General features: G+C 36.8%; 1 protein-coding gene across 4 annotated transcripts in view; it reads right to left on the bottom strand.

Moving 5' to 3' along the window:
• Fstl5 (follistatin like 5) overlaps positions 1-12712 on the bottom strand; it is a 654438-nt gene that overhangs the window by 306757 nt on the left and 334969 nt on the right. For all 4 annotated transcript variants that reach the window (XM_031374116.1, XM_031374118.1, XM_031374119.1 and 1 more), the window contains exon 6: positions 1171-1291. In XM_031374116.1, coding sequence (XP_031229976.1) covers positions 1171-1291 — 121 coding nt within the window. The remainder of the gene's footprint in view (positions 1-1170; positions 1292-12712) is intronic.

The following is a 12712-nucleotide window of genomic DNA, read 5'->3' as shown; positions in this document are numbered from 1 at the left end:
TAAGAGACCAGACAATTTGATTAAATCCTAAGACCATCTTTTATACCTGATCATAAAATATATAGCCTCCAGCAATATTTTTTTATTTGTGAATATGTGTATTATATGTGTGAGTATTCCATGTATGTAGTTGTTGATGCAAAAGCCAGAAGACACTAGTGGATCCCAGGATGCCATCTAACACAGGTGCTGTGAACTGAATAAGGTTCTCTGTAAAAGTATCAGGTGGTCTTAAATACAGAGTCATCTCTCTGACCTAAAGAAATAATATTTTTTAAGTAACTTCACAGTCAACCATTTGTAAGATTAAAACATTCAAAACATGTCTTTTACATTAAACATATTTTTATATATGTACACACACACACACACACACACACATGCAAAGGCTACCTGTCTATTTGTAATCCAGCCTCTGTTTTGTTTTCCTGTATACACCTGAATGCATGATATGCTCCTTTACTGCTTTGCAAGTAGACACATTTGTTTCTCTGTTTTTTTTTTGTTTTTGTTTTTGTTTCTTTGTTTTTCTCTTGAGCACAGGTCTTGATTATTTCATTGATTTAGTTGTGGTTTTGTAGTCTGTTCTTTTTAAGTATTATATTGACTAAATCTTCATATTTTGTTTTATATGGAAAGCACAGTTTGTTATTCTAAGGTACTTTTAAATGGTTCAAACAAATATAAATTTTTCTAGAATCCCTTAGCATGAATATAACGTGTTATTGCAGTGGAAGAAAAAAGTCTGAAAGTGCCACACTTCCTGGAATGTACAGTAGCCTCATCTGTTAATTCATTTTTGGTTTTGTAATGAAGTTGTAAATGTCACTGCACAAGTAATTAAATTGTTTCTGATGCATGATGATGGCAGGTCAGTCTTTCCCCTCTAGAGGAGCTTCTAATGCAGCATTGCAAACTGGCACTCACACCAAAGTCAGTAAGATATGCGATACCCTACAGAAGCAAGCTTGTCTGCAGAGTTCTTTCTGAAATGCACAATCGCCAAGCTTTGTCTATATACTGGAAGAGCCAAAACCTTAAATTCTCTCTGTTATAACACTTCTTCTAAGAAACAGCTTGTACTTAGGATCAAGCTTCCAAACCATATTGTATAAAGCATCAGAAAAAAAAAAAAGAGCAAAATGAGAAAAAGATTGAGTCTGTACTCACGAAATGCTCTGTAGAATTCTTCAAGAGCCAGGTGCTTGTCAGCATTGAAGTCATCATACTTGAGCAAATCATACAAAGTACAGTCAGAAAGATCCTTGTTGAATTCCTCCTGTTTAATCACCTGGCAATCAAAAGAATGAAATGTCTATATCTTTGTCTTAATGTTTCTATATAATATAATTAATTATAGGTAACAGTCACAGAATAGATTACTTTAAATCTGAAAAGCAGCAAAAAATAAATCAACATTAAACATGAAATCGAACATTTGTTATTTCAACAAATTATTTTTAACCACTATAATGATGATGTTAAGACACCTTCTTAGAACTTTTCTAAATTTTCTAATGAAAAGCATCACAATACAGCTTAACAAATCTGCATATTTTTCTCTTGGCTTGAATTGTTTCCTTTATTTACACCAACTCAGGGTGACGCCTACACAAGAAAACCAGGTTCTGTGCCTCATTGACCTGTGCCAGAAGAAAACACTGCTGCATCCTGTCGTGAAAAGTGCAGCATGCTGTGACTACTTCCTTCTTCATATTATTTGTGAAAAATGAAGTTAGATTTTTTTTCCCTCATGCCTAAACTCCTCCATAGCTGGGGGATGAGTCATTTGAGATTGGGCCAGACTCCCTGCTCACAAAAGAACTATTAAGCAAATGACTGTTTCCAGGAGCCAGACAGAATTAATGCACCGATTGATAGCAAGTCTATTCAAGCATGGTGAGGCAAACCATCATCGTCATTCCTACACTGTCTGCTCCCATAGACCGAGCTTCAACATTTTTATACTCTGCTGATTTTGACTATTGCTTGTCAGAAAGCAGAGCTCACACAATTTAGCAGACCCTCCTATTCATGGTATGCAGTTGCATAGCTGGGTCCACAATTCCCCAGTCCTTTAATATGCTACAATATACAGAGGCAGCAATTTCTACTGCTTGTAGCTCAGCTTCGGAATGGATTGTTGTTGTTTTAAAGTCTATGTAGTGTAATCGGAATATAAAATATCTGTAGTCAACAGTTGTGTATTTGGGTCCTACCAATGTCACTTAATAGTTGTCTAATTTATTACAAGCCAATTCACATTACTCAATTAGAAAATAGATACAAATGTTGTACCTCCATTCATGTAAAAGTAGTCAAGTGCAATGAAGTCATGTAGTATGTACTCAAAAAAATGATCATTTAACATTAAAAGGTAATTGATATTTATCTAATGTTTTTCATTAAATAACTACCTGCTGGGTTTCAAGTATCAACTTGGGTGTGTTGTGAATTCACAAATGTTTGTCTTTCTTTTTGTAAAACATAACATTTTACATATGTGTTACTAAATACAGGTAATTGATGATACTATTCTGAAGCTCTTCTGATGTTTTTATTCTATATTTTTATCCTTTATAAGATACCCATATATTGAAGGTTTGGTGGCTAAAATTAAAGGTAATATGAATGACTTATGGGCTCTTTCTGAAGATGGGATGAACACATACTAAATACCTAAGCAGTGACATCCAATGACCAACAGTGTGCTAGCTGCCAACTAGGACTTCCCTAATATATTCATTTATTTTATTAAATCACATTATAAATAACTCAAAAATAAGAAAAAAACATGATATAGAAGTAAAATAGACTCACAATCCACATTTAAGAGGACTTTTATAACATCAGAATAGCCATTCCTAAGCTGCAGATCTTCACTTGAATTTTCCATTTTATCAAATATGTTCTTGTAGATAGCATTAACTTTTTGTTGGTTAAGGTGGTACTTCCAAAATAGAGGTGGGGAAACATAGGTTTATAATGCTTAACATTCTTAGAAATTGATGCAATTGATGCTGAGTATTACACCATATGCTATGCACATTCTAGCTGCAGGGATTAACAATAATACCTAATGGCTGAAGCCATCAGTGCTATAAGCCTCTTGGGAAAATCAAGCCTTTCTTTCCCATTTAGAAGCAAAGATCCCTCAGTCATTATCCATCTGTTATTGATTCGACTACATAGAATGATTTTGCTCGGGGCTGGGAGTTGGCAGTGCCTCTAATTGTGCCTCACTGTAATTTTTCCTGAACACTCCAATTGCTGGAGTTAGGACAACATGTAGGACACAGAAACACCAGACTTCACCATACATTTCAACATTAGTACCTTCTATTTCACATAAATCTGTAAATGGATAAGTCAAGCAAAGACATGATTATTTTTTTTATTTTATGCCTCAAACTTTTTTCTCATATGCTGCTAACATTAAATTCATTTTTAAGCCTAGAAAACGAGATTCCAGATTTTTGGTACTTCTTTGTCTGCTGTGTTTTTGTTTTATATCAATTGGATTATCATTGTATAGCTCACGCAGCTATAATGATGGTCTATAACAGTGTGAATCTTGAGTCTACATGAAAAGCCCACAGAATCTTATAAGCAATGCCATCACTCAGAGATAATTCAATGTGTTGATATTGTATTATATCTGGTCCAGATTCTTTTCCTCTCTTTGAAATAAGCCATTCTCCTTCCTCTTCCTTAGTCACTTACACAGGGCTTCGTTTCTAACTGCCTTGTCTTTCCAGTCACTGCTGCAGAGTTTGAAATACAGCATATGATAAGATAGATTTTAAAAATGTCTGTAACTGAGAGTAGAGCAAGATAATGGAATATCACAAAGAGATGTATATTTGGGAAAATATTAACTGGAAAAAAATCACTTTGCAATAAAATAAACTCACCCGAACCATGGAAATCAGTCACATATTAATGGAACTTTGGAAACACAGCAACACTTTAGCACAACCATAAAGCAAGGCCCCTTTCTAGTCAAGAGGAAAGACTTGCTCACTTTAATCATCTCCAAACTTCAAGCAGTACATCATGGGAAAGGATGCTCCTCTGCTCGAGAGAGACTGCAAAGGCCAGGCCCAACACGGAAACACAGTGCTGGATAAGGCACTCTGACTGTTGCCGCATACTAGCGGACTGGATGAAGCTTTTGGGCTCAAGTTAGTGCTGACAGTCAGTAAAGAATGCAGTCTATAAATACTATTGTGAGTGAAGGAATCAAAGCTCAGAGAAAATCTCTATATGATAGAAGAAATGGATGGAGAAAGAATAGCAGGATTCCTTGGAAGAGTGTTGGGCTCTCATAGTGAAATGAACACAAAGCAAAACTGAAAGGACCTTGCCTCCAGGACAATCTAGACCTATGTTGTATGAAAAGAGATTTGTACCAGCAAAGTGATGTTTCAGCCTGTTAATGAGAGTTGACATGTTGGCCTGACATACATGTAAGGAAGCCCTCAGGCCCCATTTTGGTTAGTGCTAGCCTTAGTTATTAAGGCATAAACTTGACTCTTTTAATGTTAGCTACTACAGTTTTATGAATGGCTCTGTCTGCCACAAAATAGAATAGATGTGTAAGTTCAGGAATTGCTTTGTACTTCAGGGATCAGTCTGTCATAATAAAATCCAGCAACATTAAGATACAATGACGCCTGTCCTCAGGCCAGCACTTTTGGATAGGACTTTCTGACTCTCCCTGGTGACAACCTCAGGATTATAACCCAGGAAGGGCTGATTTGTAATCTAGCCCACACTGTTTCTGGTAGATACATCAGGCCACCAATTTTGGTGAGTACATGATCATTAAATTGATAAACTAGAGAAAGGCAACAAAACATGTAAAAAGAGACATCAAAATCAAAGTTTGGAAATGAGCAGAGTATAGCTGTAGTTTGTAATTAAGTTTCCCACTCTGTTCTCTAATTTTAAAGATCACTTTTAAAACATATGATTAAAATAAAGAGTTTTATAGAACTGTGGAAATAACAGAGTAAAATCTTATAGTTGATTCTTCAAATTTGCTTTCTGTTGCTAAGATAAAAAAAAAAAGGTGACTAAAACTACCTTAGGTATACACCTCCATACAGTCTAGTATTACAGAAAGTCAATGCAGAAACTCATGGAAGAATCCGGAGGATCCATGTGAAGCAGAGGCTATGGAGAAATACTGCTTCCTGGCCTGCTTTCTCTGGCTTGCTCAGATACTTATAAACCTCATCTTGCTTAGTGATATTGGCCCTCTCACAAAAACTTCAGGTGACAGCCCATGTTGGTAAGGATGTGGAGAGAGCAAAATATTCCTCTATTGCTGGTGGGATTGCAAACTGATAAAACTACCCTGGAAATAAATCTAGAGGTTCCTTTAGAAAATTGGAAATAGATCTACCCAGCTATATTCTCTTAGTAATATACCTAAAAGATGTCCCACCATGCCACAGAGGCATGTGTTCTACTATGTTCATAGCATCCTTGTTTGTGATATCCAGAAGCTGGGAACAACCCAAGGTCCCACAACAGAAGAATGGATACAGAAAATGTGGCTCATTTACACAATGGAAAACTACTTAGCTATTAAGAACAAGGACATCATGAGTTTAGCAGACAAATGGATGGAACCAGAAAATATCATCTTGAGTAAGGTAACTCAGACGCAAAAGGACATGCATGGTGTGTACTCACTAATAAGTGGATATTAGTCAAAAAAATACAGAAATCCCAAGATACAATCCACAGAACTCAAGAAGGTTTTCAAGCTGAATGGCCCAAGTGAGGACCCCTCAGTCCCACTTGGAATGGAGAAGAAAGCAATCATGATGCAGGGGGCAGTACAGGGAGAGGGAGGAAGGGACCTGGGTGGGAAAGGGGACAGGGAGGGGCAGAGGGGAGCATGATCAAGTAATGGGTGGGGGGAACAGGACTTAAGCCTTGAGGGCTAGCAGAAAGAATGGAAACAGGCAGCCTCTGGAGCTCAGAGGTAGGGGGACCCTCTAGAATGAAGCAGAGAACTGTGAGGTGAGAGATTCTAGGACTCAAAGGGAGGGACCTTACATGAAATGCCCTACAGTTTGGAGAGGGAACTTGCAGAGTTCCAGTCGAAAGAAATGGCATCAAACTCTGACAAAGAATAGTTCCTGTCTAAAAGAACTGCAGGAACAAAAATGGATAAGAGCCTGAGGAAAAGGAGGTCCAGTCACAGGCCCAAATTGAGATCCAGTGTCAGGGGGAGCCCCAAGGCCTGACACTATTACTAATGCTATGGTGTGTTTACAAACAGGGACCTAACCTGACTGCCCTCCCAAAGGCCCAACAAGCAGTTGAAAGAGTCAGATGCAGATATTTATACCAAACCAATGGACAGAAGCTGGACCCCAGTGGTTGAACTGGGGTGTGGAACTGTGAAAGACACCCTGGTTCCTGATTGAGGTAAAGCTAGAAACCCTGGTGACACTGAAGGAATAGTAGATGTTTCACCTGATTCCTGGGCACCCTTGTTACTAGCTGCAGTTCCCCATAGATTCATGGCCATCAGTCACATAAAGACAATGCTCCAAGCCCCTCTACAGGTAGAGGATATGAGCTCTGGTCACTTAGCCTCAAAACAGATCTCCATTTTAATGAGGTACCTAAAGTACTGGAGGACTTAGCCAATAAAATTCCCTTCCCAGACAATCCTCCCTGCAAAAGGTATTTAATCTTAGGCCCACACTAAGAAGTAGAGTATGTTTTTACACATCCAGTTTCTACCATGACAATAAATGTCTTCAAACCATGAACTGCCTCTTTTCATTTTTTCATTGACCTCCACTGAGGGACCATGGAGAAGCTCTTCACCTATATTATCCCATAGAAGGCCCTCTGTGCTTCCAACCACAGCAGCCACCAAAACCAAGCAAAGCCCACTGCCGTCACTGAGCCAAGAACTCTCCCTGTGAGACCAGCTGGAGCTCCCCTCTTTTCCCCCTCTGCCACAGGCTAGATCTACTCCATGGGCCCCAACTCCATTCTCAGAAATTCTGCAGCATCCAGTGGTGCCTGAGTGCCCAAGAGCCTGAGAACCAGATTGCCCCGGCCTCCTTACTATACTTCTATTTTCAATAAAAGAAAAAATAGAAAAAAATGTAAAAGCAAGGTTGTTTTCAAATAAAAACAGATAAATAAAATATTTTAAGTGGTATTCAGCTCAAGGGGAGGCCTCAAGCCCTGACACTATTACTGAGGCTATGGAGCACTCACAAAAAGGACCTATCATCAATGCCTTTCAAAAGACCCAACAAGCAACTGATAGAGTCAGATGCAGATATTTGCACCCAACCAATGGACAGAAGCTGCTCACCCCTGTGGTTGAATTAGAGAAAAGCTGAGGGAAGCTGAGGAGGAGGGTTACCCTGTAGGAGGAGCAGCAGTCTCAGCTAACCTGGACTCTGAGAACTCTCAAACACTGGACCAACAACTAGGCAGCATACACCAGCTGATATGAGACCCCCAACACACATACAGCAGAGGACTGCTGGGTCTTGGTTCAGTCAGTGAAGATGCACCTAACCTTCAAGAGACTGGAGCCCCTAGAGAGTTTAGAGGTCTGATGGGGTGGGGACATTCTTGGGGAGGAGTTATCAGATATGGAACAGTCGGAGGGTTGACCGGGAGGGTAATAAAATCTGGTGTATAAATAAATAAATAAATAAATAAATAAATAAATAAATAAATAAATAAAAGATTAAATATAAAATTAAAAGAAAATAATAACATAGCAGTGATAATGTATTTTACCACTGCTGAATTCTGCCAAATATTTAAGAAATGATAATTAAGTTAGAAAACCTTGATGAGAATATAAGTTTTCTCTAGCACATTCTAATACGCCTGAATTATGCTGATATCACACACCAGACATTAGAAGAAAAGATAAAAGAGGCAAAAGACAGGAGACTTCTTCCAATAATACACCATCTGGACACTTTGATTTCTTATAATTTTTCCTATCTTTACTTCATTTTTGCTGTTGTAAAACTTCTTTTTTCAGATACTATGAATAGAGGAACATGTCATATACAGAAGTAATAATATATGGAAATTGTTAAATATTGAGTTATCTTTTATTTTTCTACAGTGCTTAATATAACTCTTAAAAATCAAGATGGATGGCTTTGCAAGGTAGCCTAGCAAGTGAAAGCTCCCAAGTCTGACTGCCATATTCCACTCCCTTTTGGGAGAAGGAGAGAACCAACTCCTCTTAGGTATTTCCTGACCATCCACATACTTTGGCATGCAGATATGTGCACATACACATCAATTAAATAAAACAGAATTTAAAATAATCAATATGGCAATTAAAACATTTGAAAATTCATATAAAATATGTTCATTAAAGTAATACTAGGAGCATAAGTATTTTATTTATATGACATGCTATTTTTCTCCTGTGATAATTTTCAGAACATAGATATAAAATTTTTAAATGTAGGCCGGGTGTTGGTGGCACACGCCTTTAATCCCAGCACTTGGGAGGCAGAGGCAGGCAGATCTCTGAGTTCAAGGCCAGCTTGGTCTACAGAGTGAGTTCCAGGACAGCCAGGGCTACACAGAGAAACCCTGTCTTGAAAAAACAAAAAAAAAAAATAAATTAAATGTTTTTTATGATCTAAAGTTAAATCCAAATAATGCATAAAATAAATTTTCTAAATTATAATAATCCAGTTTTCTTGGTATGGATTGGATATAGCATTTTATAAACACACACACATACACACACACATACTAGTTGAGGGTTTTATCCTCTGTTATGTGCCCACAGTTATTATAATTATTCTGAAATCCTTAGCACTAAAGGAATTTCCATTACTTGTAGGACTTATCTGCAGAAATTGCCAATGGTAGTATAAAGCAAACACCTGTTTTTCTACTAAACTATTTTGTGTAAATGATAGGATTATATGTTTTTGATATGAAAATATTTACCAATCCTCCTTTAAGAGGTGATTTGGCCAAATTCCTTTGTACTTTTTACCTTCTAAATTCAATGAAATTAATTCCAATAAAATACCCAGGGGTACCTAAGTCTTACCTCTCTGTATACACTGAAGTACTTGTGTGTTTGCATGTACTTAGTTCTAAATAAAATAGCTTTTTATCCATAAGACAAAACAATCCTTACTAATCTCACAGTAAATAAGTATGCTGAGTGGCTACGAATTAAAGAAAAAAGAGAAAAATATAATAGCTTTCATCGATTCAAAATAAGCTTTAATGGTCCCTTTGGAACTATTTTAATTATTTTAAGACAAACACATGTTACATGCAAATATTGCAAAGTCATCATCACCATGCCTAACTTGTTCACTGGAAAAACAACCCCTCTTACTTATTTTTACGTAACATTTAAATTTGTAAATGTATTTCCATGTGGTTTTCATTGAGCAAATGTCATTGTAAATCAAATTTATATAACAGAATAATCTAAGTCATGTAAAAAGCAATTCTTTCTATGATTTTAATAAAGATTTGGCATATGTGCCCATTAGGAAAATATTTTATGTTAATATGCATTTATATTGTGAATAGGCTTGTTAAGATGACAGAGTCTAAATGGAGAAAAACTGTACTTTCTATTGCTATTTATTTAAACTCAGCATTAGCATAATTCTATGAGCAAATCTATTCCCTCCTTTTTCTGCTCTTAAAAATTTATTTTGTTTATGTTTTTTGGTTTTATTTAGCATATATATATATATATATATATATATACATATACACTTATACACATACAAACATTTACTTATATATACATATGCATATATATACACTCACACTCATATATATATATGAGATTTATATGCCTGCATGTATGCATGTGTACCACTTGTATCCAGGAGCCTAAAGTGACTAAGGAGGTCTCAGACCCTGTAGAACAAGAGTTAACAAGTAGTGGTGAGACACCAAACGTAAGTGCTGTAGGTCTACCTCGGGTCATCTGCAAAAGTAGCAAGAACTCTTTATCATTTGAACCATCTCTGTGTCCTACCTGCTCACACTCCATAGGAATGTAGGGGAAGGGTATATGTTTCCAAGTAATAGCCACAATTTAACTCCAATGTCATGACTTTACTGCTAGTACACAATATACCATTTTGCTTTTTTCCATTGATGTGAAAAAAACATACTTAAAAAAAAAGAAAAGAAAAAAAAACTGAAGGAAAGAAGGGCTCATTTAGGAATTCAAGGTAGCAGGAGTTTGAGACAACTTATTTTATTATATGATGTCCAGAGTCAAGAAGAAGAGACACTTAAAGTGCTGTGAGTATAGCCTAGAGGATAAAAGACTTGCTATGCAAGTGTAAGGACCAGAGTTTGGGTGCTGGAACACTGTCACCCACATAAATGCTGAGCAAGCATAGACTACCTGTAATCCCAGCACATGGTAACAGAAACAGGACCCATATCCTTTCTTATTCACACACATATAAACATGAGTGCACACAATACAACACGCTCAAGGTGGGGCTGGACAGACAGACAGACAAACACACATACACAGAGAGAGGGGAGAGAAGAGAGGAGATGGAGAAAGAAAAGGAGAGAGGGAAAAAGGAAACACAAAGAAAGAGAGAGAAAGAGAGAGAGAAAGAGAGATAAAGTGAGAGAGAGAGAGAAAGTGAGAGAGAGGGGGAGAGGGAGAGGAAGAGGGAGAGGGGGAGAGGGGGTGAAGGGGGAGAGGGGAAGAGGGGGTCAAGGGGGAGAGGGGGAGAGAGAAAGAGAGGCTCTTGCTCAGCTTTCTTGTTTTTATGTAGTCAATGACTGAAGCCCAGAGAAGGGTGTACCCTCTCTGGGTCTCACTTTTAGGCTGGGTCTTTTAACATCAATTATCCTAAGAAGATGACTTGTCACAGAGATTTAGAGAACAACTCACTTTAAATAGTCTGTCACAACTCTGCTTTGAGTTTTATCTCCTAGTTGTTTTCAGATCCTATCTAATTGATAATCAACATAATCATTGTTAGCTCTCTACCAAACTGGCTCTCTATCCTTTCATTTAACCAAAATACTTATATCATAGCATGTAGTTATTTAACATTTAGCTATCAATGATTTTAGTTATCCATGGTCAATGTTACGTAGGCCCGTGTGTGTGTGTGTGTGTGTGTGTGTTTAATGGAAAATTTCCAAATGCTATCCACTTTATTATTTGTACTATTTTTGACTGTGAGTAGCTGATAAACTACAAAAAGTATGCATATATAAGAAATCTGCATGAAATGTTTAGAATTTATTTGTTGTTTTAGGCTTCCACTTGGAGTCTTGGAATGTTTTCCCACAAAGAAGTACTACTTTACAAATCAGAGTGTAGGAATTGATTATTCTTTGAAGGACAATTTGGATATTCTCTGGTTACTCATTTGGTCCTGCTGAGGCAAATTAGAAAGACAAGAAATATTTTGGGGAATCAGGAAAGAACAGAACCCCTGTATCTCTTTTGTCAAGTTAAAGCCCCTTCCCAGCTGAGAGGAAAAAAATTCCAGGAAAATTAGCAATAATCTCTGTAAAGGCTGCTAATATACCATCAATATTCATTTTTCATACAAATATTATGCTAAAATAGCAATGAACTATGCTTAAGACCTAAGCCTGTTATGATGTTTAAATGAGGTCTCACTTTTCTCCTAGGAATCTCACAAACAAAATCATTAACTTTGATTGTAATGAAGATAACATAATTTCCTGCATTTCTACTTTGACCTTATCAATTATAATTTTGCTATGTGCACCTCAGAGTATTCATACACTATCACTTAAGTTCTTTAGTAACCCTTGGCAGATATTAACTTCAAGACAAATAGAATTAGTCTGTGGCTATTGTAAAGACAGTAAAATAGCACTCTCCTTTGAGAAGCTCATGATTCATGCAAGTACATCATATTGTTTCTGAGTGTCTTTTATTCATTCTGTGTCAACTTTATGTTTTAATCTCTTTAAACTACAACTCTGTTTATACTGCCTTGTACTGAAATTAATTTTGTAAATCAAAGCTTCTGGGTTGGGCTGGGAAGAAGTCCCTTCATGAAAATTTGAAAACCTCGGAAATTGAAACAATGCTCTGTCCCTTGCATATGTTACACTGTGAAGTCCCCTGTTTCAATTCAATGCCTGGTCCTACCTTCCATGCCTAACTGACATTTTACTCTGAGGAACTCCAATTCTGTGAGTGAAGAACTGTTTTCCTCTAAATTCTTGAAAACACACTGTTTTTTGAGTCAAACATTCAGATTCATACTATAAGACAAAGATATTTAAGAAGGAAAGTAAATGATAAGAAAAAAAGGAAAGTGAATGAGGGAGTAGGGGAGAAGTGGATATCCTCTCAAATTTTACTTGGAAGCTATTTTTTTTTTAATCCTACATCCATTCTAACATAGAAACAGGGTAAAAGATGACTTAGCATTTTAGGTTATTTCTTCTTCTCAAACTCACTTTTACCAGACAGATAAATAGAAAGATGAATATAAAATTATACTCTTCAAATTGGCTTAACAACCCAATGTGTGAGTGTGTCTAATTGCTCACTGAAAAATCTTATCAAATATCAAATATTCAATTTTCAAAAATGGGGTTTTAAGAATCAACAAATATCTGCTTTGATGTGGAGGTCCCTGATCCACTTGGACTTGAGTTTTGTACAAGGGGAAAGGAATGG

The sequence above is a fragment of the Mastomys coucha genome, unplaced genomic scaffold (genome assembly GCF_008632895.1).
Source record: "Mastomys coucha isolate ucsf_1 unplaced genomic scaffold, UCSF_Mcou_1 pScaffold16, whole genome shotgun sequence".
In the NCBI taxonomy this organism is placed as follows: domain Eukaryota; kingdom Metazoa; phylum Chordata; class Mammalia; order Rodentia; family Muridae; genus Mastomys; species Mastomys coucha.
The sequence above is the reverse complement of the archived record's forward strand: the minus strand, read 5'-3'. Positions and strand labels throughout refer to the sequence as shown.